At 38.7% G+C, this 22,500-nt stretch overlaps 1 protein-coding gene across 2 annotated transcripts in view; it reads right to left on the minus strand.

Moving 5' to 3' along the window:
- Positions 1-22,500, minus strand: part of tub (TUB bipartite transcription factor) — a 56,148-nt gene that overhangs the window by 12,642 nt on the left and 21,006 nt on the right. Inside the window, exons 1-5 of one of the 2 annotated variants that reach the window (XM_047803237.1) lie at positions 21,263-21,585; positions 12,009-12,060; positions 7,222-7,384; positions 6,329-6,463; positions 119-283 (exon numbers count right to left, since the gene is read on the minus strand). In XM_047803237.1, coding sequence (XP_047659193.1) covers positions 119-283; positions 6,329-6,463; positions 7,222-7,384; positions 12,009-12,060; positions 21,263-21,300 — 553 coding nt within the window. In that variant the 5' untranslated portion in view covers positions 21,301-21,585. Of the gene's footprint in view, positions 1-118; positions 284-6,328; positions 6,464-7,221; positions 7,385-12,008; positions 12,061-21,262; positions 21,586-22,500 lie in introns of those variants that run through there. The other variant, XM_027178137.2, reaches the window with a different exon arrangement.

A 22,500-nucleotide genomic window follows, 5' to 3' on the forward strand; every position in this document is an offset into this window, starting at 1 on the left:
CTTCAGGAGGAACATCTGCACCATTTTTCTCTCTACTGTGTTTTAAAATTTTAAATCCTTCCTGAAATAGGTGTTTAGCATCTACAGGTTCCTCAGCATGTAAGCGGATCAGTTGTACCTTTCTTCAGCATCGTGACCCTCAGGTCCTGCTTGCTCTGAGAGACGGCTTTGCTCTGGACCTCAGTTTCACTGTCATGTCCAGAAGAATGTCCCACTGTGAGGATCTGGATCTGGCTGCTCAGGTCCTGGGCCTCGTCCTGGAACGCGGCTGGTCCGTGAGTTCCTGCAATATGACCACGACATGGACACACAAGCAACTGATGGTCAACCGCAGAGCCTGATCCACTCACACACATGCTGAGACAAGCACACACACACACACACACACACACACACACACACACACACACACACACACACACAGTTTCACATGCAACAGACACACACGGTTTCACACAAAGACATGTGCAAAAAAAAAGTTAAGATGTTCAGCATACAAAAAGTCCAAAGAACACAACACTGGTGACCGCTGTGCACCTCTGACCTTCACACTGATCTTCTAATGCAATCTCAGCTAATCGCTGCTCCTCTTCTGTGAGCTTCTCCTGTCAGAGAGATTTTGTGTTTCTCTGAGCAGAGAAACTTTATGTCCCTAATGTTCCTGTCCAGCAGTCGCTCAACCACTTCAGACCTCAATTACACTTCCAGTCAAGACATGTTAAAAGAGCAGGTCTGCTGCTGGTCTCTGAAACCCGAGGCAGACGTGCAGGACCTCAGCCTCACACTCTCTCTGGAGGACATCTCACTTCAGCAGGAGGGATGTGATTGAAGGATAATTGTTGTGGAATTTACAGAAAAATGACCACCAACATGGCTGCTGTCCCTGAGAGAAGATCTAACAGACCACTCGATTGAATAAAACACAAAACTCAAGTGCAATTGATGAAAAGAGAGAGAGAGAAAAAGAAAGAAAGAAAAAAATAAAAGATTGAAATAAACAAGTAAGCGATTCAGAAAATTCACAAGAAAAAAATATTTCTGAAAAACTAAACATGTTAAATAAAATCCGAATCTGTAAAACAGTTTGATAGATAGATAGATAGATAGATAGATAGATAGATAGATAGATAGATAGATAGATAGATAGATAGATAGATAGATAGATAGATAGATAGATAGATAGATCTACCAGATTTGAATCATTACATATCAATCCAGTTTACACTGAGTCATTACACTGAGTCATTACACTGAGTCATTACACTGAGTCATTACACTGAGTCATTACACTGAGTCATTACACTGAGTCATTACAATCATTATACAGATGGATTATATTTATGAATTATACTAAATTCTTCTATTTTTTGACACACATCTATTTTAAAATTCTAATTTAAAAACGAGTTTTATTCTCTATAATTTTCTTTGAAAAACTAAATAATAAATTTTATAGAAATATAAAAAAACTATTTTATATAAATATCATATATTATATAATTCTATAATATATTAAAAATAATAAAGTGCTTTTAGTGTTTATTCAACATGGGGATGTTAAAGGTGTAAAGGTGTTTGGTTACTTATCAGAAGGTCATGAGTTCATCTCCCAGCTGCCACCGCTGGGACCCTGAGCAAGGCCCCTAACTCTCAATTACTCAGTTGTATAAAATGTAGTTTTTATTTAAGTCGCTCTGGATAAGTGCTTCTGTCCCACACGTTTAACATGACACAATCATTCAAGTTTTATTCTTCGTAAGTCTAATCAAGTCTAATGCTGATTTCTTGACAAGACATGTCAAAAAAGCAACATGCTATAGACACTAGAGATTAGACACTAGAGATTAGACACTAAAGATTACACACGAGATTAGACACTAAAGATTAGACACTAGATTAGACACTAGAGATTAGACACTAGAGATTAGACAGGAGATTAGACAGGAGATTAGACACTAGAGATTAGACACTAGAGATTAGACACTAGAGATTAGACACTAAAGATTAGACACTAGAGATTAGACACTAGAGATTAGACACTAGAGATTAGACACTAGAGATTGGACATGAGATTAGACACTAGAGATTAGACACTAGAGATTAGACACTAAAGATTAGACAGGAGATTAGACACTAGAGATTAGACACTACAGATTAGACACTAGAGATTAGACACTAAAGATTAGACTCGAGATTAGACATGAGATTAGACACTAGAGATTAGACACTAGAGATTAGACACTAAAGATTAGACACTAGAGATTAGACACTAGAGATTAGACACTAGAGATTAGACACTAGAGATTGGACATGAGATTAGACACTAGAGATTAGACACTAGAGATTAGACACTAAAGATTAGACAGGAGATTAGACACTAGAGATTAGACACTACAGATTAGACACTAGAGATTAGACTCGAGATTAGACATGAGATTAGACACTAGAGATTAGACACTAGAGATTAGATACTAAAGATTAGACAGGAGATTAGACAGGAGATTAGACACTAGAGATTAGACACTAGAGATTAGACACTAGAGATTAGACACTAAAGATTAGACACTAGAGATTAGACACTAGAGATTAGACACTAGGGATTGGACATGAGATTAGATACTAGAGATTAGACACTAGAGATTAGACACTAAAGATTAGACAGGAGATTAGACACTAGAGATTAGACACTACAGATTAGACACTAGAGATTAGACACTAAAGATTAGACTCGAGATTGGACATGAGATTAGACACTAGAGATTAGACACTAGAGATTAGATACTAAAGATTAGACACGAGATTAGACACTAGAGATTAGACACTAGAGATTAGACAGGAGATTAGACAGGAGATTAGACACTAGAGATTAGACACTAGAGATTAGACACTAAAGATTAGACACTAGAGATTAGACACTAGAGATTAGATACTAAAGATTAGACACGAGATTAGACACTAGAGATTAGACACTAGAGATTAGACATGAGATTAGACAGGAGATTAGACACTAGAGATTAGACACTAAAGATTAGACACTAGAGATTAGACACTAGAGATTAGATACTAAAGATTAGACACGAGATTAGACACTAGAGATTAGACACTAGAGATTAGACATGAGATTAGACACTAGAGATTAGACACTAGAGATTAGACACTAAAGATTAGACACGAGATTAGACACTGGTTTATAAGAGAGATTTAATGCAGTGAAGTCTTTTCACCAGGACATCATTATTGTGAGAAACTTACTCATTACGTTTTCAAGACTTTCATTTAATTTAAAATAACACACACACACACACACACACACACACACACACACACACACACACACACACACAGTCTGCAGTCTATAGTGTGATTTAACACATACTGTTTTAACTCCTGTTGTTTTACTCTTTGGTTTTAACACATTTTACCCTGATGTTACACAGAAAGTGTTAAAGCAGCACTAAGTGTGTGGTGTTAATTAACACCTCGTGGTTAAGTGTAAAATAAGAACATCTCAGCTGAAGATGTCAAACTACTGCAAACTTCCCATAACCTCAGATCTGTGGGCATCAAGACCTCTAACAGGTTATAGTAAATACATTTGGTATTTTTAAGCCGATTTTCAGTCGTCATTGCTGCTTTCTTTCACTTATTGAGCTGTTTTAGTATCGTTTATCTAGTATTATCGTTTATCTAGTGTTTAGTATCGTTTATCTAGTGTTTAGTATCGTTTATCTAGTGTTTAGTATCGTTTATCTAGTGTTTAGTATCGTTTATCTAGTGTTTAGTATCGTTTATCTAGTATTATTGTTTATCTAGTGTTTAGTATTGTTTATCTAGTGTTTAGTATTGTTTAGTTTTAGTATCGTTTATCTAGTGTTTAGTATTGTTTAGTTTTAGTATCGTTTATCTAGTGTTTAGTATCGTTTATCTAGTGTTTAGTATCGTTTATCTAGTATTTAGTATCGTTTATCTAGTGTTTAGTATCGTTTATCTAGTGTTTAGTATCATTTATCTAGTGTTTAGTATCGTTTATCTAGTATTATTGTTTATCTAGTGTTTAGTATTGTTTATCTAGTGTTTAGTATTGTTTAGTTTTAGTATCGTTTATCTAGTGTTTAGTATCGTTTATCTAGTGTTTAGTATTGTTTAGTTTTAGTATCGTTTATCTAGTGTTTAGTATCATTTATCTAGTGTTTAGTATCGTTTATCTAGTATTTAGTAGCGTTTATCTAGTGTTTAGTATCGTTTATCTAGTGTTTAGTATCGTTTATCTAGTGTTTAGTATCGTTTATCTAGTATTTAGTATCGTTTATCTAGTATTTAGTATCGTTTATCTAGTGTATAGTATTCTTTAGTTTTAGTATCGTTTATCTAGTGTTTAGTATCATTTATCTAGTGTTTAGTATCGTTTATCTAGTGTATAGTATTGTTTAGTTTTAGTATCGTTTATCTAGTGTTTAGTATCATTTATCTAGTGTTTAGTATCGTTTATGTAGTGTTTAGTATCGTTTATCTAGTGTTTAGTATCGTTTATCTAGTGTTTAGTATCGTTTACCTAGTATTTAGTATCGTTTATCTAGTGTTTAGTATCGTTTATCTAGTGTTTAGTATCATTTATCTAGTGTTTAGTATCGTTTATGTAGTGTTTAGTATTGTTTAGTTTTAGTATTGTTTATCTAGTGTTTAGTATTGTTTATCTAGTGTTTAGTATCGTTTATCTAGTGTATAGTATCATTTATCTAGTGTATAGTATCATTTATCTAGTGTTTAGTATTGTTTATCTAGTGTTTAGTATTGTTTAGTTTTAGTATCGTTTATCTAGTGTTTAGTATTGTTTAGTTTTAGTATCGTTTATCTAGTGTTTAGTATCGTTTATCTAGTGTTTAGTATCGTTTATCTAGTATTTAGTATCGTTTATCTAGTGTTTAGTATCGTTTATCTAGTGTTTAGTATCATTTATCTAGTGTTTAGTATCGTTTATCTAGTATTATTGTTTATCTAGTGTTTAGTATTGTTTATCTAGTGTTTAGTATTGTTTAGTTTTAGTATCGTTTATCTAGTGTTTAGTATCGTTTATCTAGTGTTTAGTATTGTTTAGTTTTAGTATCGTTTATCTAGTGTTTAGTATCATTTATCTAGTGTTTAGTATCGTTTATCTAGTATTTAGTAGCGTTTATCTAGTGTTTAGTATCGTTTATCTAGTGTTTAGTATCGTTTATCTAGTGTTTAGTATCGTTTATCTAGTATTTAGTATCGTTTATCTAGTATTTAGTATCGTTTATCTAGTGTATAGTATTCTTTAGTTTTAGTATCGTTTATCTAGTGTTTAGTATCATTTATCTAGTGTTTAGTATCGTTTATCTAGTGTATAGTATTGTTTAGTTTTAGTATCGTTTATCTAGTGTTTAGTATCATTTATCTAGTGTTTAGTATCGTTTATGTAGTGTTTAGTATCGTTTATCTAGTGTTTAGTATCGTTTATCTAGTGTTTAGTATCGTTTACCTAGTATTTAGTATCGTTTATCTAGTGTTTAGTATCGTTTATCTAGTGTTTAGTATCATTTATCTAGTGTTTAGTATCGTTTATGTAGTGTTTAGTATTGTTTAGTTTTAGTATTGTTTATCTAGTGTTTAGTATTGTTTATCTAGTGTTTAGTATCGTTTATCTAGTGTATAGTATCATTTATCTAGTGTATAGTATCATTTATCTAGTGTATAGTATTGTTTATGTAGTGTTTAGTATCGTTTATCTAGTGTTTAGTATCGTTTATCTAGTGTATAGTATTGTTTAGTTTTAGTATCGTTTATCTAGTGTTTAGTATCGTTTATCTAGTGTATAGTATTGTTTAGTTTTAGTATCGTTTATCTAGTGTTTAGTATCGTTTATCTAGTGTATAGTATTGTTTATGTAGTGTTTAGTATCGTTTATCTAGTGTTTAGTATCGTTTATCTAGTGTTTAGTATTGTTTAGTTTTAGTATTGTTTATCTAGTGTTTAGTATCGTTTATCTAGTATTTAGTATTGTTTAGTTTTAATATCCTGATGCAGAAATTCCACTTAAACTGATTTTTTTAAAAACACTCGTTTATAAATCGCAAATTCCCAACATTTAAAAAAAGAAAATGTGACTTTAAAACTCGAAGTTCTGGTCATGCCAAACACACACACATATACATACGCACACACACTCACACACATACACACATACATACGCACACACGCTCACACACATACACACATACATACGCACACACACTCACACACATACACACATACATACGCTCACACACATATACACACACACATACAGCATGGAGGTCCACCAACTGACCTTTGTGCTTGCCCTTCTTCTCCTTCTTGGTGCTGCCCGTCTGTGGGGTCAACGTGAGCGGCTTGGATTTTTTAGCTGAACATGGAACCTGAACCTCCGCTACAGCCTTGTCCTCCTCCTGCTCAGCTTCTTGTACTACAGGCAAGTAGGTGAGGAGCACCATGGGAGAAACACAAACACCAGACAAAGTGGAGTCAGGGTAAAAATGAAGGTGAAGTTAGAAATTCGATCTTTATGATAATATTTATTAGTTATGTTGAGAGAAAGTGATGAGGAGCTGAAGTGGCTTCTGTTTAAAGAAGGTTTAAGTGATTACAAGAACAAATAACGTTTAGTAATTCAGCTTCTCTGGAGTTCTCTTAAAGACTGAACACAAGGCTGATGTACAGACCTAAAATAATTATAAAAAATAAAATAAAAATTAATAAAATCAGCAGGAGCTCAAAACATCCTGCACCGAACACAAACCCCAAACTGTCTAATCACACAGGCTGGTTTAAATCTCATCACCTTTAAATCAGACAACGAGATCTCGATGTAAGGAGAAAGAGACGTGGCTGGAAACATGACACTATCCACCTGTAAAGTTGTAGTTTTTAATAGACTTCACACATCACTGTGTAAATATTAAAGAGAAATTCTTCCTCAGCTCAGATGCTGTTGTTTTCCTACCAAAACATTTACATTTATTTTAATAAATTTAAATATGTAATGAATGAAGCAGTTTTGTAATCACACACTGTTTAACATTTATTCCTCAGTAGTGTGACTTAGAGCAGAGCAGCCAGGACATGAAACTGATCTGAGAGCAGCTTTGTTGGCTTTAGAGCATGTGGAGAAGAATCTAACTCTAGTATAGAGAGGAACCTGAAAGATAACACTGAGGTTCCTACCATGGTAGATGGTGCTGCTGTTGCTGCTGAGGTAGGACTCGACGAGTGGCGCCTGCTCCTCACACTGTCGCGTCCTGCGGGTCCGAGAGCGACCGTCCAGGTTCGACTGCACCATCAGGGGCTCCTGACGCTTTTTCTTCTGCTTCTGCTCTAACAGAGCCCTCTGGAACATGAACACACATATAAGCACTACATTACTCTTTCTCTGAGAGAGCTTTATCCTGATGGAGGTGGATGTGGAGGCTACAATACATCCTGAATAAGTTACCAGTACATATCCTGACAAAACACACACACACACACACACACACACACACACATTAACCCAGAATTGAAACCAGTCCGACAGCATCTCTCATGTCACCACCATAACACACACATCATCATCAAGCTGCTGAGAAACTTCTACCTGAAGACCCAAGTGAAGGTTCATGGATGGAGTCTGCATAGTGTTCATAATTCCTAATGATGACACGTAGTGTAACAGAACAGCTTACAGTGATACACAACACAAACAGAACAGCTTACAGTGATACACAACACAAACAGAACAGCTTACAGTGATACACAACACAAACAGAACAGCTTACAGTGATACACAACACAAACAGAACAGCTTACAGTGATACACAACACAAACAGAACAGCTTACAGTGATACACAACACAAACAGAACAGCTTACAGTGATACACAACAGAACAGCTTACAGTGATACACAACAGAACAGCTTACAGTGATACACAACACAAACAGAACAGCTTACAGTGATACACAACACAAACAGAACAGCTTACAGTGATACACAACACAAACAGAACAGCTTACAGTGATACACAACACAAACAGAACAGCTTACAGTGATACACAACACAAACAGAACAGCTTACAGTGATACACAACACAAACAGAACAGCTTACAGTGATACACAACACAAACAGAACAGCTTACAGTGATACACAACACAAACAGAACAATATTAGGTTCAGGGAAATTAAATTCAGATAGAACAACACTGATTTCTTTTCCCAAAATAAACTGTAAGCTTTTCAGAGTCTCTGTTGTTAAAGGAACACACAGTAACTTCATGAAACACCAACTAGCACTTCCTCCCTGTTTGTTGTAAGTGTATTTATAATAATAATAATAATAATAATAATAATAATAATAATAATAATAATAATAATACAAACTGTGAGTAATATTTTAGACTCATGGTATATTAAGTATGTAACCTAGTGACCCAGAGTTAATGTGTCCAATAACAGAGACTTAAACACTTCTGTATGTCGCTCTGGATAAGAGAGTGTCACATGACAGTCAGACTGAATCTCTACACATACACACTCACTGTGGCTCAAAATGTGTAGCAAACATTAAAAACACAACTTCACCTGCTCACACACACAGACATACACACAGACACACAAACACACACACCGACACACATACACAGACACACACAGACACACACAGACACACATACATACACAGACACACACACACACACACACACACACACACAGAAACACAGACACATACACACACACACACACATGCACACACATACACACACACACACACACATACACACACACACATACACATACACACACACACACACACATATACACACACACATGCACACACACACACACACACACACACACATACACACACACATACACATACATAGACATATACAATTCAGGTCAAGTCAAGAAGCTTTTATTGTCATTACACCATATCTAACTGTTACAGTACACAGTGACATGAGACAACGTTTCCCCAGGATCAGTGTGTTACATAAAACACACACAGGGCTATAAGGACTTAGTAAGTTAGTCCTACCTGGTGTACACAGTGCAGGACAAGACACACAAGACAGTGCAGGACAAGATAAACAAGACACAGAAGAAAGTGCAGGACAAGATAAACAAGACAGACAAGACAGTGCAGGACAAGATAAACAAGACAGACAAGACAGTGCAGGACAAGATAAACAAGACACACAAGACAGTGCAGGACAAGATAAACAAGACACACAAGACAGTGCAGGACAAGATAAACAAGACACACAAGACAGTGCAGGACAAGATAAACAAGACACACAAGACAGTGCAGGACAAGATAAACAAGACACACAAGACAGTGCAGGACTAAAGACAGTGCAGGACAAGACAGACAAGACAGTGCAGGACAAAAGACAGTGCAGGACAAGACAGACAAGACAGTGCAGGACAAAAGACAGTGCAGGACTAAAGACAGTGCAGGACAAAAGACGTTACACAAAAGACAATACACAGAAACAGCAGCAGTGTAAATACTGTGTGTTCAACACTATTACTTGTGCAGAAACACTATAATGAACACATTAGTATTATAGCAGCAGTAACATGAGATAATGTAAAGTTTTGTGTAGAACAGAAATCAGCTGAAATGTGAGACAGAATGTGTAAGGGGCAAAAAGTGTGTGTTAGACAGCATGGAAACAGTTTGATATGATGGTGCTTTAGACATGGATGTATATTGAAAGTCATTGCAGTCCATACGGCTTATTGTGCATGTGTGTGTGTGTGTGTGTGTGTGTGTGTGTGTGTGTGTGTGTGTGTGTGTGTGTGTGTGTGTGTGTGTTGTGCTCAGTACAGTTCAGTTCAGTTATTAAGGAGTCTGACGGTTTGTGAAAAGAAACTGTTACAGTCTGGTCGTGAGGGCCGAATGTTTCAGTACCTTTTTCCAGACGGCAGGAGGGTGAAGAGTGTGTGAGGGGTGTGTGGGGTGTGTGGGGTGAAGAGTGTGTGTGAGGAGTGTGTGAGGGGTGTGTGGGGTGAAGAGTGTGTGTGAGGGGTGTGTGGGGTGAAGAGTGTGTGTGAGGGGTGTGTGGGGTGAAGAGTGTGTGTGAGGGGTGTGTGGGGTGAAGAGTGTGTGTGAGGGGTGTGTGGGGTGAAGAGTGTGTGTGAGGGGTGTGTGGGGTGAAGAGTGTGTGTGAGGGGTGTGTGGGGTCCACAATGTTGTTGGCTTTGTGGATGCAGCGTGTGGTGTAAGTGTCCATGATAGAGGGAAGAGAGACTCCAATGATCTTCTCAGCTGTCCTCACTGTCCACTGCAGGGTCGTGTGATATGAGATGGTGCAGTTCCCAAACCAGACAGTGATGCAGCTGCTCAGGATGATCTCAATGGTCCCTCTGTAGAACATGGTCAGGATGGGGGGAGGGAGATGGGCTTTTCTCAGCCTTAAGAAGTAGAGATGCTGCTGATTTGAGTGACCAGGTGAAGTTCTCTGCTAGATGAACACCAAGAAATTTGGTGCTCTTGACGATCTCTACAGATGATCCGTGGATGTTCATCAGAGAGTGTTCACTCTGTGCTCTCCTAAAGTCAACAACCAACTCTTTAGTTTTATCAACATTCAGAGTCAGGTTGTTGGTTCTACACCAGGTAGTTAGATGTTGCACCTCCTCTCTATATGCTGACTCATGTTCTTGATGATGAGACCCACCACGGTCGTGTCATCAGCGAACTTGATGATATGGTTTATCTGTGCATTGCTGTACAGTTGTGAGTCAGCAGAGTGAACAGCAGTGGACTGAGCACACAGCCCTGAGGAGCTCCAGTGTTCAGTGTGGTGGTGCTGGAGATGATGTTCCTCATCCAGACTGACTGAGGTCTCCCAGTCAGGACGTCCAGGATCCAGTTGCAGAGGGAGGTGTTCAGTCCCAGCAGCTCAGCTTCCCAATCAGGTGCTGAGGGATGATTGTATTGAATGCTGAACTAAAGTCTATGAACAGCATTCGTACATAAGTGTCTTTATTGTCCCGGTGGGTGAGGGCTAAATGAAGGGCCGTGGCAATGGCATCGTCTGTGGAGCGGTTTGGACGATACGCGAATTGTAGGGGGTCCAGTGATGGTGATAACTGGGTCTTGATGTGCCTCATGACGAGCTTCTCGAAGCACTTCATAACGATGGGTGTGAGTGTGACGGGACGATAGGCAGGACACTGTAGACTTCTTTCCAGGAACAGTGGTTGGTTGTCTTGAGGCAAGTAGGAACAACGGTGCTGCTCAGGGAAATGTTGAAGATGTCAGTGAAGACCTCCACTAGCTGTTCTGCACATTCCCTGAGCACCCTGCAAGGAATGTTGTCTGGTCAAGCAGCCTTCCGTGGGTTAACTCTGTATAGAGATCTCCTCACGTCAGCCGTGGATAGACAAAGTACCTGATCGTTGGATGGTCTTTCTTGCTGCTACAATGTTTTGTACCTCAAACCAGGCGAAGAAGTCATTCAGTGCATCTTGGAGGGAGGCGTCACTATTACACTATTGAGACAACGGAAATTGTTAAAAGCGCTATACAAATAAATTGAATTGAATTGAATTACAGGCAGGTGAATTTGTCTTGTAGTTTGTCACATGCGCAGGGTGTCTCCACTGTCCTGGAAGTGGCTGTGGATTGTCTGGGCATCTGCACGCTTTGCCTCTCTGATGTCTTGAGACAGTTTGGCCCTTGCTGTTCTTAGGGCCGCCCTGTCCCCTGTTCTGAAGGCTAGGTCTCTAGGCTAAAAAACATAAACAGCACATTGTACCGGAGTAGCCGCTGTGTGCTACTGACGTGCCACCATCTTGGATCTACACAGACACAGACACACAACAATGTGTGTATATGTGTGTGTATGTGTTTGTCACCTGGGACTAAAATAATTGACACACACAGACTCACAAATACACACAAACACACACATACACACAACTATTTGAGTCCCAGGTGATGAATCATGAGCTGAAATCTCACCTGTCTGTCCAGTTTCTGCTGTCTCAGGTTACTGCACTCATCATCCAAGGTGCTGCAGAGACACAGAGAGAAACAAGACCATTAAAGTCCTGAGTGTCTACTTTCATATGAGACACTTTCATTAACCAACACTGTGGAGTGGGACATGCGACAGGACGATAGTCAGTGGGACATGACATTCACTGCTGAACACACACACAACAGGAGGAACAATATCCAAGTTTATTTCTGTAAAGCTCAGTGTCCACTGTATCACTATACAAATAAAGGTAATTTAACTGAACTGTGTGTCATACACACACACACACACACACACACACACAGTCAGCCACTCACATTTACACACACACACACACACACACACACACACACACACACACAAACACATACACACACACATACACACACACATACACACACATATTCACACACACGGACACACAGTCAGCCACTGACATATACACACAGACATAGACAGCCACTGTCATGTACACACACACACACATACCGTATACATACACACAGACACACACACAGTCAGCCACTCAAATACTAAAGGTGGTTGTCCTGGATCCTGGACTTCCTGACTGGGAGATCTCAGTCAGTCTGGATCGGGAACATCATCTCCAGCACCACCACACTGAACACTGGAGCTCCTCAAGGCTGTGTGCTCAGTCCACTGCTGTTCACTCTGCTGACTCACGACTGTACGCAGATGACACGACCGTGGTGGGTCTCATCAACAAGAACGACGAGTCAGCATACAGAGAGGAGGTGCAACAGCTAACAACCTGGTGTAGAACCAACAACCTGTCTCTGAATGTTGATAAAACTAAAGAGATGGTTGTGACTTCAGGAGAGCACCGAGTGTATGTATGACTGTGTGGTCACTTCCAACTTCACCACCATCATCAAGTTTGCTGACAACACTGTAGTGGTGTTCCTGATCTCCAACAAGGACGAGACCAGAGCCAGGAAGATGGTAAAGCTCTTTTCTTTGTTGTGTTCAGGGAATCACTTCCACTCCCTGAAAACAAACACAGAGAGGACGAGGAGAAGCTTCTTCCTGCAGACCATTCGGAGTTTAAACCAGGAGACACCCAGGATCTGGTACTGGACCTCTCTCTCCATCCACACTGTTCTATGCAAACCCCTTTTTTGTACTGACACTTTAACTCTTGTTATTTTTTGCTTTGTTATACTTTTTTATATTTTTTTTATTCTTATACCGGACAGTTGCATGAAGCATTTCACTGCATATCGAACCCTGTATGTGTGTGTATGTGACAATACAATGTCATTTTGATTTGATCTCAGATCACAAGACGCTGCAGTGGACAGTGAGGACAGCTGAGAAGATCATTGGAGTCTCTCTTCCCTTTATCACGCTGCATCCACAAAGCCAACAGCAGACACCCCGTCATACACCCCTCACACACACTCTTCACCCCACACACCCCTCACACACACACTCTTCACCCCACACACCCCTCACACACACTCTTCACCCCACACACCCCTCACACACACACTCTTCACCCCACACACCCCTCACACACACACTTCACCCCACACACCCCTCACACACACACTTCACCCCACACACCCCTCACACACACTCTTCACCCTCCTGCCGTCTGGAAAAAGGTACTGAAACATTCGGCCCTCACGACCAGACTGTAACAGTTTCTTTCCACAAGCCATCAGACTCCTTAATAACTGAACTGAACTGTACTGAGTACAACACACACATATACACACATACACACATACACACACACACACACACACACACACACACACACATGCACAATAAGCCGTATGGACTGCAATGACTTCCAATATACATCCATGTCTAAAGCACCATCATATCAAACTGTTTCCATGCTGTCTAACACACACTTTTTGCCCCTTACACATTCTGTCTCACATTTCAGCTGATTTCTGTTCTACACAAAACTTTACATTATCTCATGTTACTGCTGCTATAATACTAATGTGTTCATTATAGTGTTTCTGCACAAGTAATAGTGTTGAACACACAGTATTTACACTGCTGCTGTTTCTGTGTATTGTCTTTTGTGTAACGTCTTTTGTCCTGCACTGTCTTTTGTCCTGCACTGTCTTGTCTGTCTTGTTTATCTTGTCCTGCACTGTCTTGTGTGTCTTGTTTATCTTGTCCTGCACTGTCTTGTGTGTCTTGTTTATCTTGTCCTGCACTGTCTTGTGTGTCTTGTTTATCTTGTCCTGCACTGTCTTGTGTGTCTTGTTTATCTTGTCCTGCACTGTCTTGTGTGTCTTGTTTATCTTGTCCTGCACTGTCTTGTGTGTCTTGTTTATCTTGTCCTGCACAGTGTACACCAGGTTACACAGATACACTTTATGTATCTAGGACTAACTTACTAAGTCCTTATAGCTCTGTGTGTGTTTTATGTAACACACTGATCCTGGGGAAACGTTGTCTCATGTCACTGTGTACTGTAACAGTTAGATATGGTGTAATGACAATAAAAGCTTCTTGATTTAACTCTTGATCTTTAATAAATAGGTTACAGTTAGTCCAAAACACAGCTGCCAGAGTTCTCACTAGGACAAGAAAGTATGACCTTTAACCCCAATGTTATCATCTCTACACTGGCTACCTGTTAAGTTTAGAACTAATTACAAACTGCTGCTACTTACGTACAAGGCTCTTAATGGTTTAGCTCCCATGTATCTAACTAGTCTTCTAACACGTTACAATCCTTCAGCTACGTTAATCCCTCCCCACTGCTTCTCTCGTTCTACCCATTCTGAGGCATCCAGTAACTGTACCAGCTCAGGTTGTCTTCCGTGTGATGAAGATTTTGGACCTCCACTGAGACGAGGACGACCATGTGAGGATCCTGAGACATCTAGAGATCTACCAGCTCCAGTTAGACTCTGCGATACTAAAGAGGAGATGTGACTCCATGTGGTCTTTGAGGACAACAATCTCCTCATCACTACAACATTTATCAGACTGTATATATATAATCACACCCCCAGTGTCACCCAGATGAGGATGAGGTTATATAATCACACCCCCAGTGTCACCCAGATGAGGATGAGGTTATATAATCACACCCCCAGTGTCACCCAGATGAGGATGAGGTTATATAATCACACCCCCAGTGTCACCCAGATGAGGATGAGGTTATATAATCACACCCCCAGTGTCACCCAGATGAGGATGAGGTTATATAATCACACCCCCAGTGTCACCCAGATGAGGATGAGGTTATATAATCACACCCCCAGTGTCACCCAGATGAGGATGAGGTTCCCCTTTGAGTCTGGTTCCTCTCAAGGTTCCTTCCTTTACCATCTAAGGGGGTTTTTCCTCCCCACAGTCACCTGAGTCACCTCAGACTTGTTCATTGGGGATAAATACATACACATTTATATATAACTAATATTAATCTGGGATTTTTATATTATATTAATCTTTATATTATTCTTTATAATAACATTTTGTTCTATGTTTATGTTCCTGTAAAGCTGCTTTGTGACAATGTCAGTTGTAAAACACGCTATACAAATAAACATGAACTCTCACACACTCACTCACATATTTACACACACACACACACACACACACACACACACACACACACACACACACACACACACACACAGTCAGAATCACATATGTACACATACACACTGGTTTTTATTCACAGAGATGTGAGATAAGATGACGTGCTGCTATGTTAATAAGACAAATCCCCGGATGTTCTCTTTCAGGTTCTGTAGTAGCCACTGGTCTTTACACAGCCTTTGAACTGTCTTTGGTTCTCATCTACTTCCTTCTAATCTTATGAGACATGCTGAAGCTGCTGAGGAGGAAATGAAGCATGCAGGATTTGAATTGATCTGAGAGTGTGTTAGAGGATTAGACAGCTTACATTGTGTAGTGGTGTTAATTCTGTAGCTTAAGGGTTGTTGAGTCAGTACTGAACATCATGTTAAAGACTTTACTCACACAAATAGGCACATTTTTATTCACAACAACTGTAGTTTACATTAATGATAGAAAACGTCATACTTTATATCTATTTATTGTGACATTAATGTTCAGGAAACAACTCAGAAAGAAGAAAAGACATTAGATATTAACACCTCACAGCTGCACTATGGTAAGAGCTGCTGTTATAGAAAAATAATCAACACCTTCTGACCAATCACAGGCCAGAGCTCAGCAGTGTGTGTTAAACAGATCTAATGATGAAAGTTATAATATACGCATAAAAAAGAATAAAGTCAGCACAGTTACAGAATGTTACAAATGAATTAATTTGGTGATTTTACATAGTCTGCCACTCACGTGTACACACACACACACATGTACACACACACATGTACACACACATGTACACACACATGTACACACAAACACATGTACACACACATGTACACACACACACACACACATGTACACACACACACACATGTACACACACACACATGTACACACACACATGTACACACACATGTACACACAAACACATGTACACACACATGTACACACACACACACACACACATGTACACACACACACATTTACACACACACACACATGTACACACACACACACACACACATCTACACTCACACACACACACACACATGTACACACACACACATGTACACACACACACATGTACACACACACATGTACACACACACACACATGTACACACACACATGTACACACACACACATGTACACACATACACACACATGTACACACACACACATGTACACACACACACACACACACACACACATGTACACACACACACACACACACACACATGTACACACACACACACATGTACACACACACATGTACACACACACATGTACACACACACACATGTACACACACACACATGTATACACACACACACACACACACACATGTACACACACACACACACACACACACATGTACACACACACACACACATGTACACACACACATGTACACACACACATGTACACACACACACATGTACACACACACACATGTATACACACACACACACACAAACATGTACAACCACACAACACACACATGTACGACACACACATGTACACACAACACACACAACACACATGTTACACACACCACACACACCACATGTAACACACACAACACAATGTACACACACACACACAACATGTACAAAAACACACACACACACACATGTAAAAAACACAACAAACCCACAAAAACAATTGGTACACACACACACACCCACACATGTAACACACACACACGCATGTACACCACACACACACCACCACCACCACACCACACACCACGTACACATACACACATACCGTAATACAACATGTACACACACACATGTACACACACACACATGTACATACACATGTACATACACACACACATGTACACACACATGTACACACACACACATGTACACACACACACACACACATGGACACACACACACACACACATGGACACACACACATGTACACACACACAAGTACACACACACACGTATACACACACACACACACTCACACACACACACACACACACAGTTTCACACACACACTTTCACACACACACACACATGTACACACACACACACACACACACACACACATGTACACACACACATGTACACACACACACATGTATACACACACACATGTACACACACACACACACACACACACACATGTACACACACACACACACACACACGTACACACACACACACGTACACACACACACACACACATGTACACACACACACACACACACATGTACACACACACATGTATACACACACACATGTACACACACACACATATGTACACACACACACACACACACACACACATGTACACACACACACACACACACACACACACACACATGTACACACACACACACACACACACACACACACATGTAATAGGAACAGGAAATAGTGTAAATGTAAATAGTGTAAATGTAAATAATGTAAATAATGTAAATGTAAATAATGTAAATGTAAATAATGTTAATAATGTAAATAATGTAAATGCTATGTGCACATAGCAGATCTCAGCCGCTTTCTGGGTTCCAGAATCTCAGACCATATGCTGTAATAATGTGATACTAAAACTTCACACCACCCACTGAACACACGACTACTCCATCAGCAGTAAGTGATAATCACATCATCACTCACATCAGCGATGGTCTCTGAAGGTAAGACCGGTCTCTATAAGCTCTAATAACACTTTAAGTCGAGTCTGAGTGACAGGAGCGAGATGTGACCAACAGCACATGTGGCCAGCTGTGCATTACAGAAGAAGATGTAAATGTTCAGCTGCTATTTAACTCCACACACAGACATAAAGATGTAAGTTATACTGGAACTTTACACAGCATTTGGTCACAGAACTGATGTGATGGTCTTTTAACAATTCACATACAGCTTACAGAAGAAAAGAAACCAAAGAAACTAAATATATTATTTATCTCTAACATTTATCCCTAATGATCAGGCCTGAGGTGACGGTGGTGAGGAAAAACTCCCTGAGATGATATGAGGAAGAAACCTCGAGAGGAACCAGACTCAGGAGTGAACCTCATCCTCATCTGGGTGACACTGAACAGGAAATAATGTAAATGTAAATAATGTAAATGTAAATAATGTTAATAATGTAAATAATATAAATAATGTAAATAATGTTAATAATGTTAATAATGTAAATAATGTAAATGTAAATAATGTAAATAATGTAAATACTGTAAATGTAAATAATGTTAATAATATAAATACTGTTAATAATGTTAATAATGTTAATAATGTTAATAATATAAATAATGTAAATAATGTTAATAATGTTAATAATGTAAATAATGTAAATACTGTAAATACTGTAAATAATGTAAATAATGTTAATAATGTAAATAATGTAAATACTGTAAATAATGTTAATAATATAAATACTGTTAATAATGTAAATAATGTTAATAATGTAAATAATGTAAATAATATAAATACTGTTAATAATGTAAATAATGTAAATAATGTTAATAATTTAAATAATGTAAAAATGTAAATAATGTAAATAATATAAATACTGTTAATAATGTTAATAATATAAATACTGTTAATAATGTAAATAATGTTAATAATGTAAATAATGTTAATAATGTAAATAATGTAAATAATGTAAATAATGTTAATAATTTAAATAATGTAAAAATGTAAATAATGTAAATAATATAAATACTGTTAATAATGTTAATAATGTAAATAATGTTAATAATGTAAATAATTTAAATAATATAAATAATGTTAATAATGTAAATAATGTTAATAATGTAAATAATGTTAATAATGTTAATAATGTAAATAATGTTAATAATGTTAATAATGTAAATAATGTAAATAATGTTAATAATGTTAATAATAATAATGTAAATAATGTTCTTCCTACAACAGTTTGTAGTTGAGAGAACTAATGGATCAGCACAAACTCTGAGTTCACCACAAACCCAACACTAAGTCCTTCCTTCTGAAGTCTTCAAATGATCCCTGATGAAGACCAGAACATACAATAGACTCCAGCCAGGAGTAGAAGGTCAGGATTGATGAAGTAGGTCCAGAAAAAGAAGCACTCGGTTTATGAGAAGACCAAGACCCTAGATTTGTGTTCTCAAGAGCTTCTAAACGTATTATTTTACGTTTACTTGTTTATTAAAGTCTTTTTAACGTATCTTTGTTATCCAGGTAAAAAGTACAACAACAGATTATTATTATTGTTATTATGGTGATGATGTAATGCTATTGTGTTGACATTGTATACATTATAATAAGTAAGATGTTAAAGATGTTCCAGTGTACGGTGAACATCAGCACTTCACAAACACTTGTTGTTTTATGGTCATGTGTGAGTCGAGTCGAGACTTTAAACTGTTCTCCTTTAACTTTACTACAAATTAGTGGCTGAACAGCAGAAATGAGGCGTGAGGAACTAAGAGCTGATCTGGAGTCAGTGGTTTCACAAATCTTTATCCCAGAGCAGTGACTAATAAACCTTTAATAAACACGTAAATGAGTGTAGATTTGAGGTAAACGGAGTATAGTTCAGAATGTGGATTGTCCTAGCTGATCTGGGAGCAGTTCCTTCTCAGGTCCTAACCTGCTGAACACGTGCTCAAAAATTAGCAACTGATGGAAATTTGAACAAAAAGCCAGAACAGCAAGATCATCTTTCTCTTTAGATGCACAGGTAGCTGAGAAGATCCGTGTTTCATAACTCTTTTCTTTCATCTTTTTTTGTCTCTTCTTCGAGCTGCACTTCAGCCCCTGTGAGGTTTTCTGTGAGGGTTCTGAAGCCTACACAGCAGCTCCCAAAATAGTTCTTCCTTTTAAAAGAGAGGAGCGAGAATAAAACGCACAAATGAACACTAGAGATGTTGTTCAGAACAGGACACGTGCAGGGACAATCGTTACATACAGAACAGAAGACAAGCACTTGCTCCCTGATGCAATCTTTCAATAAACAAGTGATGGCAAATGAACTGTGTAACTTATAGCAACCAGGAGCCAATGGGAGGCGAGAAGCAGTGCAGCCATGGCAATGAGGTTCTCCTGGAAGCAGCAGCAGCTCCTCAGACTTACACAGAGAACAGACACTGATCCATGTTTCACCCACAGACAAGAAAAGTGCTAATAACCCTGACTTCATCCTTTATTCCGAAAGGAACGCATTAAATAGGAAACTCTGAAAGATCCCTGAAGTGGAAGCATGTTGGACAAGAAGGAATGAACCCCAGATTCTTCAAGTGTGTAAAATTCAAACTCATTCAAACTCAGATAAAAAGCGTGGACTCACTGGCACAGACATCAGGAATAATGCACACATGCAGGAATAATGCACACATGCAGGAATAATGCACTCATGCAGGAATAATGCACAAACTGCAAGAGCTGAAAGTTCGTTCCGGTGTCAAGAATAAAACAAGTTGAACAGAAAAGTGAAACAAATGAACCAACAGCTGCTTTAACAAAGGTTTCTACCTAAAACAATTTGACACAACATGAAGCTCTGAAACATCCATGTGCTCTGAATCCATCAGACACACACACACACACACACACACACACACACACACACACACACACACACACACACCAAACCAGACATCAGACTGGAGCTCTAACATGCTGGAGCAATGAAGGCTATTGTACCTGTACGGAATCCAGTCGGCTGAGTGTTTAGAGCTCATATCTCACGCTGTCGATGAGTCGCTGGATGAAACGGGGGCTGGGAAGCACTGAGGCAGAGCGACGCGAGACAGCTGAGGATTCGGAAAGAGAGACGGACGACCATTGTCTGAATTTCTCCTAGGGATCTGACGCTAATCTTCAGCCTCTGTTGTTCTGCAGCTGGAGCTCAGCTTTCCCTTCTTCTCATTCTGTGTGCTGATCTTTTTCTTTCTCTCTCTTTCACTCTTGCTCCATTTCTTTCTCTCGACCACTCTCTCTGTCTCACACACTCCCCTCTACTATGCAGCTGCCTTCTGCTCGCTCTCTCTCTCTCTCTCTCTCTCTCTCTCTCTCTCTCTCTCTCTCTCTCTCTCTCGTTCTCTCTCACACACTCTCTCTCTCACTCTCTCTCTTTCTTTCTGTTTGCTTGATTGGTTGCTTTGATGTCAACTGTCCTTCAATCAACACACACACACACACACACACACACACACACACACACACAGAGCCTCACATGTTGTCTGATTTATTCATGCTTTTATCCAGTGTAAGTCGCATTAGCATGAAACACACAGCAGCTTTAACTGTCTTTTATTTAAGCTTAGTGCAAACAAAATGAACTACGAACTGTCTAGACTCCTGTGTGTGTGTGTGTGTGTGTGTGTGTGTGTGTGTGTGTGTGTGTGTGTGTGTGTGTGTGTGTGTGTGTGTGTGTGTGTGTGTGTGAGTGTGTGTGTGTGTGAGTGTGTGTGTGTGAGTGTGTGTGTGTGTGTGTGTGTGTGTGTGTGTGTGTGTGTGTGTGTGTGTGTGTGTGTGTGTGTGTGTGTGTGTGTGTGTGTTAATCTCACAGCACTGTTAAGTTCTGAACTCTGGTCATAAGGTGTTGATTAATTCTCTAGAACAGCAGCTCTGACAGTTAGTGTTTGTTACGAGTCCCCAGTGTCAGCACTCAGCACTTTCACTGAAGACATTTCGGTTCACTTTAATTTATCTGTAATGTGCATTTAACAATTCACATCGTATCAAAGCAGCTTTACAGAAGTATAGAAACAGAATAAAAATAAATGAATTAAAAAACGTTTAAGTTTATTTTTATGTCTAACATCTATTCCTAATGAGCAAGTTAAAAAAACGTGTTTCAGCTGAAAAGATGAATATAATGTGATAAATTATTATTTACTAGATGTGTTTAATAACGAGTAAAAGAACAATTAGATAAA

The sequence above is a fragment of the Tachysurus fulvidraco genome, chromosome 2 (genome assembly GCF_022655615.1).
Source record: "Tachysurus fulvidraco isolate hzauxx_2018 chromosome 2, HZAU_PFXX_2.0, whole genome shotgun sequence".
NCBI classification, from domain to species: Eukaryota; Metazoa; Chordata; class Actinopteri; order Siluriformes; family Bagridae; genus Tachysurus; species Tachysurus fulvidraco.